A 17,590-nucleotide genomic window follows, 5' to 3' on the forward strand; every position below is an offset into this window, starting at 1 on the left:
AAATTCACTGTACTCCCCATCCCACCCCTGCCCACCCCAAGCACAGTCCCAGCTCAGCCCGCCCACCAGGAAGAGCCAGCAAAGAGCCCCAAAGCCCGCAGCAAGCAGCCCGCCCTCACCCCACACACATGTACAGGGGACACATGTCCCCCGTGCCTCTCCTGGGGGTGTGCAAAGTGGTGGGAGCCACCCCCACACCCCTCAGACAAGCCACCCACAGCTCCATCCCACACCCCACCCCAGCTGGGCAGCGCCTGGCCCAGCCCCTGCCCTAACCCCATTCCCTTCTTCACTGTAGGGGCATTGATCTGTCCCCACCATGCCCCTTCCCTCCCCCACGCCTGTTCCCCTACCCACATACTTAACAGGCAGACGCTGCTCTCCAAGCTGCCGGGCTGCATTCCTGGCCGCATGCATGCTGCGGCTGTGCTCATGCGTACAGCATTTATCAGTGACATTATCAGCCACATCGGCCAAAAAAAGCCAATTGCCAGTAATGTCAATTTTCCTTTTATTGGTATTGATACAATATTGACCAATATATTGGTACACCTTTAATAAATATAACATTGTATATGATAAGGTACAATACCTATATATGTATTTTTGTCATTTTATATATAATATTGATTAGCACATACTTAGTACTTATATATGTATTGTATATAAAATGTGTATGTATTCTGGTTTCCCAAGTGACATAAGTATTACAGGAAAAAGTACTTTCTTATCAGAATAACAATAGGGTATTTAAAAATATCACAAAAGGAATCCCTTGACTTGCAAGCAACACTCCTTTTACTACTACCTGGTATGCAGCTGACTTTTTACACAAGAAGACACTGACTTTCACTAACTCTGCTGTACCAAGAAAATGTTTTATAGGAGATCTAGCTTAAAAACCCTGGGTGCCTACACACGTGCAGCGAGGCTGCTCTGACGCACTGTAATTACCGCGCTCCAGCAGACTCCAGTCTCATGTATTAGTGTCCCCATACTGAAAAATGGCCAATACCCATGTATACTCTAGTATGCAATAGATGAGCATGAAATACCTGATTCTCATTGGAACAACAAACTTTGCACCACTTTTCTGAAGCAAAGGGGCCTTAAAGTAGACATAGTTTTTCACCCTTTTTAAGGAAACTTCAAACTGCCAGTTGCAGAGTAGGAGTGTAGAGAAGGCTTATGCTTGGTCTACACTTAAATAGTTTTATTCACATAGCTATTTCAATGTAATTTTTTGCTGACATCATTCTGCCAGTAAGCCTGAGCAGAAACTCAGTTATACAGTATAAGGAGCTTGATTACTGATATGGCTTATTTCCCTCAGCTCATATGGTATATTTGCATCCACTTCAGGGTTGGTTTTGCTGTTTTAATTATGCCAGTATATTTCAAATGACATAACTTATATGTTTGGACAAGATATTCATATAAATGAAAATTGGACGTGCTAACTGTATATGAAATATCTGTAGGTTAACTGCTGCATCACACCAAAAACCTGTGTTTATATTTGAGTATAATAGAATTGCCCCAAATACTGAGAGACTACTCCTATCCTGAGAACTAAAGAGCGTTTTAGGTGATGTCCTTTATTGAACCAGTTGTATACTCGGTAGAGATATTAGACAAGCTTTGGGAAACAAAGTGTTGCTTGTCGCGTATTTTCTGGACTATCACAGCTGCAATAACACTCCAGACTACCCTAAGAGGATGGGAGGGTTCGGAAGAAACATTGAGAATTTGTGAAGGTGAAAGAAGGAATCGAAAGAAAAGAATTGGGCATTTTCTTTATATGTGGATAATTCACCCACTAGTTAATTTCTGGCTCTCTTCTTTGTAGCTCCGAATGTCATGGCTCATCCATGGCTCCTTTCTTGGAAACATTTCCCTGGTTCTTGTTGAGAACAAAACAGGAAAAGAACAGAGTAGGACGTTCTGGCACTTTACAAACAACGAAGGCTTCGGAATCTGGCAGTGGATGGTCTTAGCTCTCCCAGATGTTTCAGACAGGTAAGAAAAACTTCTTATCTTGTTCCTTACTATTTGCTGCCTTCCCAATGAGCAATCACTTCATTACTGACTGCTTAGCATCCAGCATTGCCCTGAGCATTCTTGGAGAGGGAGTATTCAGCTCTGAGGAGAAAGAGATACTTTGACTCCTGATGGACTGTTGTGTTGTAGGTAGGAAATATCCAGAGTGGAGATATTAGAGCAGCACAGAAGGAGTCAGGACTTTTGGGCTCCATTCCCGGCTCTGACGCTGATCACTGGCTGGTTAGGAGCACATTATTTAAACACTCTATGTCTTGGTTTCCTCAGCTGGATAGAAGAATGCTTCATGTTCATGACTGTGTATGAAGCAAGTGTATACTCTCAGATGAAAGATACTCTACATTTTGTATAAGGAATGAAAACTTTGAATTAAAAGCTACGTAATTCACTTTTGTTCTGGCTTGTCAAGTCTTCAAAGTTCTGAGCATGTTTGGATCTAGAGATGTGATTTAGCCCAACCTGAATGGAATGACCATAAAATTAGGTCATGGATGTGCCTGAAAATTGTAAAAACCTTACCTCAAACTCTAGTCAGCCCATACTCAAAGGTTATATCATTCATGGCAGTAGTGTCAACTTTGGCTTAATTTTCAGTTAGTGGTTCTCTAGCCAAGTGATTTTTATAACATTAAAGGTCCAACAGTGACATCATCTAAGCTGCAGAGTACTTTTGAATAATAGGTGACTGCTGGTCACCTTCAAGGAGTAGCTCTGTGTTTTGTTGCTTACTTTTATTTCCCATGCACTGCTATTCATGCTGCTTATAGTGGAAACACAGGCAAAGTAGTAACCTTCCACTGCACCAGACTTTAAGAAACAATATCATCAGCCGTCCATGTAGTCAGGATTGATGCCTTTGGTCTTTCTGAGGCACTGCACCCTAGGAATAATGGATTACATAAAAAGGACAGGTTACCTTGTGAGAAGTTACAACAAAAGGCATACTCCCCTGGTTATTATCTTACTGGCTCTTAGGAAAGTATGTGGATTGCAAATAGAGAGGGCTATGACCCATGCTTCAACATTGGATGCATCATTATTTTGCTGGCGCCAGCGTTAGCCTTTTGTTCAAGCACCAGCGATGCTTCAGTAGAAATGCCTCATTATTTCATTTCCTCTTAGCTGTGTTTTCCTTTGAAAAGGATTGTGTTTTGCCATTATTATTTGTGTGACTTATGGAAATGTTTCATGCTTGATGTAATCTGTACCTGTATCCTTGTGTTACATCTTTGTATATGTGTGTGTGTCCTTTAAATTTTTGCTTGTAGAAGAATGAGAAAGGGCACTTTGAGACTAGGAACTAGGTCCAGCAATTGTCATTATGAAACCAAACTCAGGGGTTCCAGCAGAGAGCTGAGCATTTGCTATGAAGTGCTGAACACGTTGTAATCCCACTTGTGTGGGACAGGGGAAGACTGTCATGCCCATTGAGAAGAGAAGAGAAGAGAACCTGGAGGGTTGAGATTAGTTTTAGAAGACCAAAGAAGAGGCTTCAAAGTTTTGGTGGATCTTAGGCCTTTGCCACATGTTATTTTTGCAGTGCTACAAAGTTTGCATGACAAAGTTGCCACATAGTCATGTTCTCCAACCAGAGGGGAGAAGTTCTGCTCTTTAGGTCCCTTTGCCTCCAGGGGAACCTTTCAGTGAACAAGACAAGCTCACTGACAGGCTTGCCTGTGGCAACAGTTGATGGAAGTGAGGGGCATTTCCAGTCTCAGGATGCCTGCAAGCCCTTTAAAGTTAACTGCTTACAGGCAGCCTCATATTGGAGCCCACTGTATCAGTCAGAGACCAGAGACTGTTGCTACCTCGCAAGCCCCCACTGCCACTCTAGCCCTAACCTGTTGCCACCAAGCAGCAACCAGGACAGGGCTCCCTGGAAGCCATTCCTGCAGGGCCCATGACAGCTCTGCACTGAGTTACCTGTCAGGGAATTCAACTGCTCTCCCTCCCTCCTTCCCCCTTGAAGGGGAGGGAGTCAGGGAGCAGAGGACTGTGGGATAGTGGGAGTCTCTCAGACCTAACCACATGTTAAATTTGTCCCAGAAAGGCAGACAGGCACTATGAAATAAACTTCTTTGTTGTGGATTCACCATTTTGGGGGCAGATTGGCCATTTTTTTTAATGTGACAAACAGCCTGAATGTATGGCCAGCTGCTTTTTATCATACTAAAACAGCTGACATGATGGGACAAATGTAATGCCTGTCTAAGCCCTTAGAAAACCTGTGGCCTTGTCTCACCAAAGAAGTTGTGCTGCTTTAATTAAAATCATTTTTAAAGCTGATGTAGTTCAAACTGAGCATGTATTGTCTGGGAAGGAGCAGGGTCTCTATGAGCCTTAGAAAGAGTACAGAAATTTGTGTAAGTCCCATCTTTGCCAGCAACTGAGGCCTGCTTCTTAGGGTGTCTGGGCAAATGCATGAGACCCCTAGTTTATGAACTCCTGAATTGTGTTGTGCTGTTAAGGGAGCCTGTAGGGAGCATTTTTGTAGTATGCACAGCATTGCTCAAATCTTGGCTAGGGGGATTTTCTGCCTGAATCTCTGTAATTAGTTCCTATCTTTCTGTGTCACCTCTGCTGAACAGTAAGTGTGACATGGACAAATCTCCTGCAAGGAGTATGGTCACTTTAAGCAGGTTAGCAACCCCTAACTCTTTGACTGCATAGAACAGTTTTCCAGATCTTTTCTGCGGGAGATACAAGGTTCCCACAATGTGTTTGGAAAGCCTCATAGAAAGTCCTACATAAAAAGAAATAACAGGCCCTATAAACTGCACAAAGGCATGAGATCTCAGCAGGGGCAAGATGCTGACTCAAACTGTTTAGCCAAGAAATTTCAAGTTTGGCTTAAGGCATCTGCAAAAAGAATTAGGGAAACATCCACAAAATGAGATCACTTCTGTCCTTGGATCCAGATATTTCCTCAATGCCTAAACTGTTTCAAACTATCAAGAAAAGAAATTCTCCCTCCTTCTAGGTCCATGATTCTTTCACCCTGGCCCCCTGTAACAGGATGGATAGAGAATGTAGTCAGCCCTGCAGAGTGGCTACATACATTCCTAGAAGTTGAAGGTGTGGGTTCAAACCTCCTCAGGAGGATGGAGGCTTAGAACCAAGGTCTTCCACTTCCTGAGCAGGTGTCCTAACAGCTCAGCTACTAGACAGATGGTCTACCTTCTCCCTCCTGACATCTTAAGGCATGCTGATAAAGGCATGTTATGAAAATAGACACAGTAGTAGTCTTTCAGGGAACAGAATCAACCTCACATGACTGTTAGGAATCTGTGGGCATGTCTACATGTTCATTAATGCATTTTTGCTAATGCACATTACATTTAGTACCTCTGGGTGCCTGTACACTAGTGCTGAGGCTGCTTCAATGTGCTGTAATTCCAACGCGTCGGAGCGGATTCAGTTAATTGAGTATGCTGGAGCGTGGCAATTACCACACTTCAGCAGCCTCCACATCTTGTATATCAGCGTTGCCATGATTCAAAATGATGGCGGAGGTGCTTGAACTAAAGCTTGTTGAATAAGCTTTAGTTCACATGCCCCTGCCTCCATTTTAAAGCGTGGGGACCCTGATACATGAGGCGCTGCAGCACTTTAATCAGAGCGGCTCTTGGAGCTGTTGTACTTAAAGTGCTGCCCCCCAACTGCTGAAGCACATATAAAGTGCCCTCCATTGTGAGGTACTAGGAAAAGGTGCATTAGCCTATTTTAATGTGCATTAGCAAAACCACACAGGTTTTTTGTGATGCTTTATTGCATATTTAAATAGGCTAATGCTGCATTAAAGTGCACATGTAGATACAGCTTGTAAGTGCTATTTTGGCATCTTAAAGGTAGAAGAGAAACTTGGCCTTAACCTTTTTTAGTAAAATAGGAGTAATAATACTTCCTTTGTTCCACATGTCATCTGGTCTATTTAAATTTTAAGGCAGAATCTATTTGAGACTAACAACCACGGTTCTAGTCACTAGAGTAAAGGTTTAGCTTCATGGGCTGCTCCAATGTTCAGCATCTCCACTCATGCTGAAAGGAGCTCTAACAGAAAAATTCAGGCAGAGTGGGGCTGTGGTCTGGAGGAGCTGACACGTATTTCCCAGATCTCTGATTCCTTTCTTGTGGGCATGAGAAAAGGAAATGGAGGTCCCAGTGAAGGACATGCTATTGGGCAGCTGTGGTTAAAAACAACAGAACAGCTTCTGGCAAAAGCTTCTTGGGCTGTTATTTCAGCTGATTGTGCTTAACTGAGCCAAAGGGTAAAACCCCTAAAAGTACTTTGTTTAAACCTACAAGTTCATAACAGGTGCTGAACAGAGAAAATCCCTAATTCCTTCTTTCTGTAGTCACTATATTAACCATCCTCCCTTGCTTCACTTTCCTTCACAAGGAAGTGGAAAAAACATATGCAGTGCACTACTAACTTTCACAGATGCTCTTCCACTTTATAAAGGAGACTCTCCATTTAAAAATAATTATATGATATCCTGTATTAGTAACTATACCTTTGTATTATTAAAAAGTGAGTCTATTTAAAACCCAATAAACTTCTGATTATTTATGACTTGTCTGCCTTTTGCATTTCTCTGACATGGGACAAATAGATCTAGGCCTCTCATTTTGACTATTGCTTATTGTGAGTTTCTAGTCATTTTCACTTCCTGGTCCTTCAGCGTTAGTATAATACTAAAATGTTTGGGCTGCAGACAGTGCAGGAAGATGTAGTGTTTATTTGTTAATGTTTAGTTCAAATTGATTCCAGTGTAAAGGGGAACAAAAAATGGAAATAGATCTTTAAATGTGGGCCTTTTATTTGGATCCTTTCATCAGGTTTGGGGTTTTTTTGGTTTTTTTGTGGGGCAGGGGTTGGGGGTTGAGTTGCTAAACCTAAATTTGGGACTAGTATTAAATACCTGTAACCTTTAGACTAGGGTTTCATTTCAGATTCCTCAAAAGCTATAGAATTCCTAGTAATGGTGATTCAGGGATGTATTTAGCAGCCGTGTTGGTCTGAGACAAAAAGAAATGCAAAACTAGAGGTTTGCATTTCTTCTTAGTAATGATAGCACTCACTTTGCTGCAGAGAGAAGCACTATATATCCCTGTAATATAGCAGCGTGCCTTCTTGATATCTAGGTTCACTGGCTGGAGCTAGCCAGAGCTCTTCAGTTAGCCATACCTGATACACTTGGGTAGAATATTAGACTGATGTGAGAGAGCCCAGCAATTAGGGGCAGATGAGGAAGGAAACTGGCCAAGTTACTACTATGCAGTGCAAGAACCTGGCTCAGGCTTGGACCTCTTTATGGTCTGTCAGACCCCTTTGATTGACTGGGTTCATGTTTGATTTGAGCCCATGATCTGGTTTTGAGGCAGTGAAAGAAGCCCATTACCCCTGGGCCTATCTTCAGAGGGAATGAAGATTGTGCTATGAGAGACAGAAGATTCTTTGGGACTAATGGAGTCCTTCTGGGCTAAGACTAAGAGCCTCTGTTATCCTAGAAGAGGTGAGCACATAAACATGACCTACCTGGAGAGGCAGTTACCCACAAAGAAAATCACTGGAGCCCTGAGGAAGAGAGAGGCAGAAAGGCTACTGCAAGACAAGTCTCAGGCTTCTCCAAAAGTAGGCACTCCAGAACAGGGAGCCTCAACAGTCCCGCATAGATGCTTTTCTTTTCATGCAACTGAAATTATTTGCCGTTCCACTGTCACCCCCCCACTCAGATTTAATTAAAACACACTGACTGTTCCTGTTGTTGTAAAAATGAGTGCCACAGCGTCTGCTGACCCCACATTTTCTTCAGAAGGATAAAAGTGATGGGGCAGAGGGAAAAAAAGTAATTGTTTTCCATTAATGGCCTAATGTAGCATGAAGCTAGCAGGGGCTGAGGCATACCACCATTCTTATTACCTTTAAGGCAAACAAATAGGATTTTTCTCTTTGCAAAGAGTTCAAGGTACTTTGTGAAAGTTAGGCATGGACTCAAGCCACAAATATCCTATCTAGACTTAACCATCTAAAATTGATGGTAGAGATTCAGAGTTTAGGCTCAGCTTATACAACAGGAAGCCACTACTAAGGTTAAGAGATTAAAAGTTGGGGCTTTCAGGTTTGGGGTGATGGACTGTCTCTCCCAAGATTTGGAAGGGACAAGCTGATGAGCAGAGAAATTGTAGAGTGCCAAAAATGTCATACATGACCATGACCACTTTACTAGGGCTTGTGCTATTCATTTCACTTCAGTCCTCAACTTCTCAAGGATGGCAATTAAGTGAGAATCTCAGCTTTTTTACTTAAGGTCCTTTTACTTCTGAGCCTCGAAGTTGTGGGGACAAGCTGGACAATGTGGCTACAATGCACTCTTAAAAGCTTCAGACACAAATAAAAATAACCTAAATGTGGTGTCTGAGATCTTTTTTTATTTTCCTTTTTTTTTTTAAATCAGTTGTATCAAGACAAATAGGAAAACCCATAATTTTTCTTGTGACAAGGTTGTGCCACTTTCACTATGTCAGTCAGCTTCTGGTGTCAAACATTTTCACTGCCCTGTACAGCCTCTTAGGTGCCCAGCACATTTCAATTTCAGGTGTACATGGTGAGGAACAGAGCAGCACAACAGATGCACCTCTAGCCCAGTCTCCCTTGCAAATGAGGGAGACTCATTTAAGTCTCCCCTTAATTTATCATCCTTCCCTGGTAGCCACAAACTTCAGGGAAGCCAGAATGCAAGCTAGGCAACATCTCCTTGATCAGGCTACTTTGCTTCCATGAGTTGAAGGGTAAAGACCTGCCCTATCTTTTCTGAGAATTCCCCCTTGGATCTCATGGACCATTCAAGCTGACCTGGTTTGTGCTTCACAGAAGCTCCTTTGCATTGGAAGGAGCCTCACTTTCTTGAGGACAATGGACTCTAAAAGAAATGTCCTCACCACTACAGACACTACGGTCTGAAAAACCTATCTTATCTTATACCAAATCACCTGGGAGCTGTTGAAGCTTCTTGTCCATCCTCTCTGGTGGAGCAGGGGTTCTTCAAATAAACTAAGACACACAGATACCCTTCTGCTCTGCCGTGAAAATGATACCACCTCGTGTGCCTGAATCTCTTTCCGTCATTCTAGCTAGTAGCTGTCTACCTATTTTGGCTTTCTGCTGCCAAGCCCTCCCTTGCTATTATTGCTAAAGGAAATGCTATACAGATCTCATTTGATGAGACAACCCTGCTGCCCAGGAAACAGATGCATTTTTTTAAAGATATATTACAGTTCTATCTTTAGGAGAGAAGCTCATTTTCTAATCTGAACCGACTGCAATTCTGGTTTGCAGTGCTCTTCACTTGCCCTGATGCTCTACATCTGAAATGTAGTTGTTGAGGACAGGCTGGATACTATGGTGGTAGGCATATAAGCAGTCTGTGTGATAGCTGGTGCGTGCGTGCATGCACGCATGTGTGCGTGTGCGTGCATGTTTATTCCTGACAGCACTGCCCCAATTAGCAACATCTTTAAACCCAAATAGCATTCTTAGTGGCTCATAGGCAACTTTGGAAATGAAAAGTCCTGTCTCTAGCCAAGCTGAAGTCCCTGTTTCTCCCAACCATTTTATTCAAATCAGGTGTGTGTTTTCTCGGTCAGTGCCCAAAATCTGTTTTATATATAGTCTGTGCAGGTTAAGTAATAAATATTTGAGCCAGAGACAACCCTTGTTCTTCAGGAAAATACATTCACATATAAGAAAAAATATGCGTATATATGGGCTCTCTGCATCACTCTGTGTGGATGGAGGCATTTACGTTTGCTTTTGTCGGTCATCCTTAACTTTAATGGATTTTTTTATTGTAATGATAATGAGCTATTCCAGGATAATTGCACAAAGACAGCTGCATGAACCTGGCTGGGGGTTACCTGCACTGTGCCTGTGAACCAGAAATAAAAGATTAGTTGGGGGTCAAAGTTGTCATTAAAGAGAGGGAGCTGTAGGGAATTAATAGAGACACATGCTTCCTCCACTCAGCTCCAGAGAAAATGGTCTCTGCTTGTCCCCAAATAAGGCCAGAACTGTTTTATACAGAAGCCTATAAAAATACATGGATGTCAGCTCCAAGCATAGGTGATGGAAGTGGTTTGCTTACAAGTGGGAAATTCCTGGCATAGTTATAGTTATATATAGACTAGGGTTGGCAAGCTGGTCAATTGACTTGTCAAATACTGTCAATTGACCGGATATTTTTTGACTCATCAAAGAATATAGCAATTTTACCAAAAAAATACATTTTTTTATAGTTTTCTTGACAGAAATATGATTTTTTAATTGTTTCTTGACACATTTCTTAATGGAAAAGTTGTGATTTTTCTGTGTATTATTTGGACCTATTGGCAATTTTTTACAATTTTTGACAAATATTTGACCAGTCAGTTGACCAAACTTTAATTAACCGGTCAAATATGCAACGCTAATATAGACTACTATAACTATATTGGCATAGCTGTTCCACTGCATTTTCTGCTTGTTGATCAGCCTCAAAATTGGGCTTAATTCTCAACCAGAGTTAAGAGAAACAAGACAGTAGGTTTAAAGTCAATACCAAAATGAAGCTTTTGATTCAAAGATCCTAAACTTGAGAGGAATTTAAGAGCCAGATTTAGTCTTCATGGTTGGGCATCTTTTGGTAGACAGGCTGTACCAAAATCCCAAATCCAAATCTTCCTTTTCTTTGGGGCAGTTCTGCCCTTTATCCAAATGTTATCTTTCCATCCAAAGAAACAAACTAAAGCTGTACATGCATCATGGCCTGGAATGGCTTCCCTCTGAATTATCAAATACACTCATAGAATCATAGAAAAAAGGACCAGAAGGGACCTATAAGATCATCAAGTCGAGTCCCCTGCCATGGGCAGGAGGTAATTGGGCTCAAATGAGCTCAGCAAGGTTTGTCCAGCCTCCTCTTAAAGACCTCCAGAGATAGCGACTGCACCACCTCTGCTGGAAGTGTGTTCTAGATTCTAGTTACCCGTACAGGAAATGCTGGTTGTGAAGGGCCTTTCCAACTAGACTTCTGAGTTTACCAAAGTCCACCCATCTGAAGTCTAGGACTTTTGTTCTGCTGGTAGAGTTCCCAGGCTTTTGGTGGATGGTAAATCTGATCAGATTGTAAGCACTGTCACTCAGAGCACCTTGAATCTTCGGGTCACCTACCACATCTTCCCCTTTGGCCAGCACCAGGTCCAGAGTGGCTTTACTCCTAGTCGGGCTCTCCACAGCCTATGTCAAGAACAGGTCATCTATAGCTGCGAGGAAGTTGATTGATCTGCTGGAGCAGGCTGAACGGTCTTCCCAACAGATGTTGGGGTAGTTGAAGTCACCCATGACAATCAAGTCTTTAGTACTGGCTGCTTCAGCCAGTTCACTGTAGAATGCCAGGTCATAATCCTTTTCTTGGTGGGGAGGCCTGTAAAAAAGTCTCATCATCAGGTCCCCTTCTCCCGAGCCCCCTTGTAACTTGACCCAGTACTTGAGCAATACTTGAGCTGTCAGTAGTACTTACTTCCAAGTCTGGTTTCAAGTTTCAATGAAGCCTAAACTTGGAGTCATCTCAACTGATACTGCCCAAAAGAGACATTTCAATTCATTTCCCAGCCCACCTGCAGAAACATTTCCCACCTGACTCCAGAAGACAGAGAATCCCATGAAAAAAGGGTTGTCCAGATCCTAAATTGCCCCGGGAACCATGCCAGTAGGGGCTGCATGTCTGCAAGCCACACCAATGTGATCCATGCCCTGCACTTCCAGTGCAGCACATGCCCATGCCCATGCAGGCCCAGGCTCACCCTCAGCCTTGCTCCTCTGCACTGCCCCATCCCCTGGGCCAGGGATAGAAAGCAAAAGCCAAAAGAGGGAGGAGGAGCTGGGGGATTCCAGCTGCTGTTGCAGCAAGAGCAGTTTGGGGAGTGGTACCCAAGCAGAAGCCCAGGAACTGTAGCCTGTGGGCCACCAGTTGAACAGTCTTGCCATGGAATGTCATCAAATATCCCTGCAGATTATCTGCAGCTTCTGAGGTAAAGCTGCCACTTCCCATGTGTTACAAATCCAAGGAGGAGGTTCCAAATGTTGCCCTAGAGTCAAAGAGGGCAAAAGGATTCAAGGCAAGGGCAGCAGCCTGTAATAGAAACCACAAAGTTGTGGCACTTGTCACCAGGCTAACATTTCCCAGAATTCAAACCTTTAAAGCCCTTCTTGTTGACCCTCATACCATTCATATGTTGCTTGGCCTACCAGCATAAAGCTGTCTGACCAGTGTTTGGAATTCATATGCAGGTGCTGCTGAGATTTAATAAGCAGAAAACTTGTAGCAAAATTGTCAGTATTGATTTGGAGGGGGGAGGGAGAGGTATTGTTTAGTTTCTTTCGCACACAGCCTGCTGCCTCCATTCATCAAAGCATATCTATTTGCAAAGTACAAAGCGAACATTGTCACCTTCAACATTGCTTTAATCTATAACCTTTGGGCAGGCTTGCGGCCTGCCAATAATTGCTGCCTTTAGGGCTCATTCTCAACACCCACTGAACTCAAGGAGTCTTTTCATTGACTTCAACAGGCATTAGATCAGGCCCTTAGTGAGCTAGATTAATGATGTTGTTCCTATGCACCATTTTTGTGCAGAAAGAGGATAGATGATTGGTGGAAGGGAAGGAGTCATTTCTCTCACTCTCACGCTGTCTCTCTTTCTCTCTCACTCTCTTGCTCTCTTTTTTTCCACTGCTGTATGACATCTCAGTCATCAGTTTTAATTAAATTTCCCTTAATTAGTCCATTAAACTAAAACCACTGAAGCTAATGATTGAAATGTTAGCTGACTAATGAACTTGTTTCTGTGGAATTTGAAACAAATTATATTTCCAAATGAATAGTGACATTAAATTGGGGAAAGGAAAGAGAAGAACTGTTTGATGCAGATGTGCTTGTCTCAGGGGAGAAAGTTTGCACAGAAGCTGTGTTTGTTGGTGAAAAGAAATGAGATAAGCATAAAACAAAAGCAGTTATGATATACCTGGAGATGTTTGATATTTTCATGGGGGGGAGGGTGGTCTCGATGTGGCACTCCTTGTGGAATGGGACAAATCCCTCTCATGTTCATTATCCCTACTAGGGGACAAGGAAATTTCTTGAGGGCTCTGGGTATAGAACAGGAAAAGAAAAGGGATTCAGCATTTCAGCTACAGACAGATAGAGACAAGGTTATCATCTAATTGGCCACCCAGGAAGTCTGATGAACACAACAGGACTAATTCTGCTGTTTTCTGCATCTCTGCAACTCAGCTGAAATCAGTGCAGCTTACCCATTAATTTCTGCCTGCTGTCACACTCCACTGATGTTAACTTCCTGCACTGACCACCCTTTTCATACAACCAGGTTAGATAAGAGCCCTCTGTCCATTTATCAATGATAGAAATATTCTGTTTCTTTTAATCTCCTCCTGCTCTTCAATGCTCAGCTCTGAGAATTCTCATAATGAGAACACGTATGCATTGGCAGGAGGAAGGGATGGATAGGACATGACCTAACAGGCAGTGAAGGACAAATCTGAAAGGATGCAGAGCTTGGGTTCAGATCAGATGATTGCTCCCAAATCAATAAATAATAAGGGCCAGGTGCTCAAAGGCACTCAGGTGCCTAAGGAGGCAGAGGGTTGCCTGGCAAGTTCCTGAATACCACTGAAGATCTGGCCCATGAGTCAGATAAGCATTCCATAACCGTGCAAAAGTTCACTTGAAATCTGGCGTGAAACTCCTTTCGAACAGCTGTTTGGTCACCTCTGTAAAATGAAAAGGTCCCTGCCCAGCTCTTAGCTGACACGTGTCCTGATCACAGCAGCCACCTCTCTAAATGCATTTAGAGCTGGTCTTGACCTGCTGCTCACAAACAAGGAAGAATTGGTGGGGAACGTACTAATAGACAGCAACTTGGTCAGCAGCCACCACAAGATGATTGAGTTCAAGATCCTAAGGAAAGGAAGAATGGAAAACAGCAGAGTAAGGACCCTGGACTTCAGAAAAGCAGACTTCGACCTGCTCAGGGAACTCATGCGCAGGATCCCCTGGGAAGCCAATCTAAGGGAGAGGGGAGTCCAGGAGACCTGGCTGTACTTTAAAGAAGCCTTACTGAGAGCACAGGAACAAACCATCCCAATGTGCAGGAAGACTAGCAAGTGTGGTAGAAGACCAGCTTGACTTAGCAGGGAGCTCTTCAGTAAACTTAATCACAAAAAGGGAGCTTATAAAAAGTGTAAACTTGGACAAACAACTAGGGAGGAGTATAAGAATATTGCTCAGGCATGCAGGGATGTAGTCGGGAGGGCCAAAGCACAATTGGAGTTGCAGCTAGCAAAGGACATGAAGGGTAACAAGAAGGGTTTCTACATGTCAGTAACAAGAGGAAGATCAGGGAAAGTGTAGGTCTGTTACTGAATGGGGAAGGCAACCTTGTGACGGAGGATGCAAAAAAGGTGAAAGTACTCGATGCCTTTTGCACCTCAGTCTTCACAGGTACGGTCAGCTCCCAGACTACTGCACCAGGCAGCACAGTTTGGGGAGGAGATGAGCAGCCAGTAGTAGTGAAAGAACAGGTTAGGGACTATTTAGAAAAGCTGGATGTGTATAAGGCCATGGGGTGAAATGGGATCCACCCAAGGGTCCTGAGGGAATTGGCTGATGTGATTGCAGAGCTGCGGGCCATCATCTTTGAAAACTCATGTATATCAGGAGACATTCTGAGTGATTGGGAAAAGGCAAACATAGTGCCCATATTTAGGAAAGGGAAAAAGGAGGATCCAGGGAACTACAGACCAGTCAGACTCACCTCAGTCTCTGGAAAAATCATGGACCAGATCCTCAACGAATCCATTTCTAAGCACTTAAAGGAGAAGAAGTTGATTAGGAACAGTCAGCATGGATCCACAAAAGGCAAGTCATGCCTGAGAACCTGATTGCCTTCTATGATGAGATGACTGGCTCTGTGGATGAGGGGAGACCAGTGGATGTGGTGTACCTTGACATTAGCAAGGCTTTTGATACTGTCTCCCACAGCATTCTCACAGGCAAGCTAAAGAAGTACAGGCTGGATAAATGGACTGTAAGGTGGATACGAAGTTGGCTAGATTGTTGGGCTCAATGGGTATCAATGGCTCAATGTCTAGTTGGTAGTCAGTATCAAGTGGGGGTGCCCCAGGGGTCAGTCCTGAAGCCAGTTTTGTTCACTATTTTGATCAATGACCTGGAAGTTGGCATAGAGTGCACCCTCAGCAAGTTTGCAGATGACACCAACCTGTGGGAGTGGTAAATATGCTGGGAGTTGGGCTAGGATACAGAGTGACCTAGACAAAATGGAGGATTGGGCCCAAAAAAATCTCATGCAGTTCAACAAGGATAAGTGAAAGTCCTGCACTTAGGACAGAACAATCCCATGCATCAGTACAGGCTGGGGGCTAACTGGCTGGGCAGCAGCTCTGTAGAAAAGGACCGGGGGGTTTTACAGTGGACAATAAGCTGGATATGAGCCAGCAGTGCGCTGTTCTTGCCAAGAAGGCTAACAGCATACTGGGCTGCATTGGTAAGTGTGTTGCCAGTAGATCAAGGGAAGTGATTATTCCGCACTATTCAGCAGTGGTGAGGCAACATCTAGAGTACTGTGTTCAGTTTTGGGCCCCCCACTACAGACAGGATGTGGACAAATTGGAGAGAGGCCAGTAGAGGGCAACAAAAATGGTGAGGGGGCTGGGGGGCATGATTTCTGAGGAGAGGCTGAGGGAACTGGGCTTATTTAGTCTAGAGAAGAGGAGACTGAGGGTGGATTTAATAACAGCCCTCAACTACCTGAAGGGGGGTTACAAAGAGGATGGAACTGTACTGTTCTCAGTGGTGGCAAGTGGCAGAACAAAGAGAAGTGGTCTCAAGTTGCAGCAAGAGAAGTCTAGGTTAGATATTAGGAAGAATTTTCTCACTGGGAGGGTAGTAAAAACCCTGGAATGAGTTACCCAGAGAGGTTGTGGACTCCATCCTTGAAGGTTTTTTAAGGCACAGCTCAACAAAGCCTTGGCTGGGATGATCTGGTTGGGGATGGTCCAGCTTTGAGCAAAGGGTTGGACTAGATGACCTTCTGAGGTCCCTTCCAACCCTAATTTCTATGATTTACTGGTCAACCTCAAAAGAAAAGTCAAAGAGTGAATGGGATGCAGGACTGAATACCAGCTGTTCCCTCCAGGTTAGTTCAGAGGCTTATTGGAGTGCTCAAAGAAGAGGTTTGTGTGGCATGTTCCTGACTGGTACCTGTTCCATGGACAAACAAGACTTCTCAGAACTGTCAGTGTATCTTTCACCAGTTGACTCCATTGACTCCAAAATGTCTTTAAACATTTAGGAAAATTCTTGTGTTCAAAGTGCACATACCATAATATGAACATGTGCATGCATGCACACATTCTCCCAAGACATGCATATTGGACAGAAAGCCCAGTTATTTCTGATCCAAAGGTGAAATCAGGATGTAGCAGAGAGTGTTTGGCTCTTGACCTAACCCTGTACAGAGTAGCTTTTGAGGGGCAAGCCACTGAACCTTTCCTCATCTCAGTGTTGCCAGCTGGGAAATGGGGACAGCATTTAGCTCCCACCTTGCATTGTCATGAATATTGATCCATTTGTCTGTACATCAGTGCTGCGCATGCAACTCGCTCATAATCCTGGTTGCAATCTAGAATCCGCTGTTTGTCTTGAACAGTCTCTCTTGCCATTATGAAACGAATCCACCTATTTCCCAGGGGTATTTTGAGTCTTAATTAATGGCTGTAAAATACTTAGCTGAAAGGGAATAGATAGATGTACAAAGCAGGTCACACATGCAGTGAGAAATTAGGAATGGCTTCTGATCAGCATATGTATGAAGCCATAGAGAGCATGTTCTAACCAGCAGTTAACCAGGCGTAGCTCCCTTTCAGCCTAGCTATTCATAACACGCTCCACCTCGGTGCCTGCTGAACAGTTGTTGGAAGAATGCTGGTTACAAAGACATCTCTAAACCATTTCTCTGTATCCCCTCTCAAGTTCATTTTAGCTCCCTTAGCCTGTTCATTCAAACACATGTGCTTTTTGTTCCAGCTTCTTAAAATAATGAAGTGAACAAATTAGGTTTGTCAATCAACAGACCTGATCGCAGAGATTCATTTATGTTCACCAACCCTGAGAGCTCTGCTGGCAAAAAAGATAATTGAAAAATGCGGTTGGTGTATCTTTGTTTTGTTTTTAAACAATGCCAATTAACTTTTCTTGTGAAGTCGTTTTCTCCAAAAGAGCAATAGATATTAACATAACCAAATTAATACAGTCAAATCAGGTGAACCATTGCTTGCATAAAATCAGGCTCTGAGCATTTGGGGATGAAATGCATTATGGGAGGAAGGGGCATTTCTTTTCCTGTATGAAATAGCCCACAATTCAGAACCCTGTGGTTGACCACTCCGGTCAAA

At 43.4% G+C, this 17,590-nt stretch overlaps 1 protein-coding gene across 1 annotated transcript in view; it reads left to right on the forward strand.

The window, feature by feature from the left end:
* Positions 1–17,590, forward strand: part of ALK (anaplastic lymphoma receptor tyrosine kinase) — a 607,969-nt gene that overhangs the window by 484,819 nt on the left and 105,560 nt on the right. Inside the window, exon 9 of the mRNA XM_019527591.1 lies at positions 1,850–2,019. Coding sequence (XP_019383136.1) covers positions 1,850–2,019 — 170 coding nt within the window. The remainder of the gene's footprint in view (positions 1–1,849; positions 2,020–17,590) is intronic.

The sequence above is a fragment of the Gavialis gangeticus genome, unplaced genomic scaffold, assembly GCF_001723915.1.
Source record: "Gavialis gangeticus isolate Ggan-Ray unplaced genomic scaffold, GavGan_comp1, whole genome shotgun sequence".
Classification (NCBI taxonomy): Eukaryota; Metazoa; Chordata; order Crocodylia; family Gavialidae; genus Gavialis; species Gavialis gangeticus.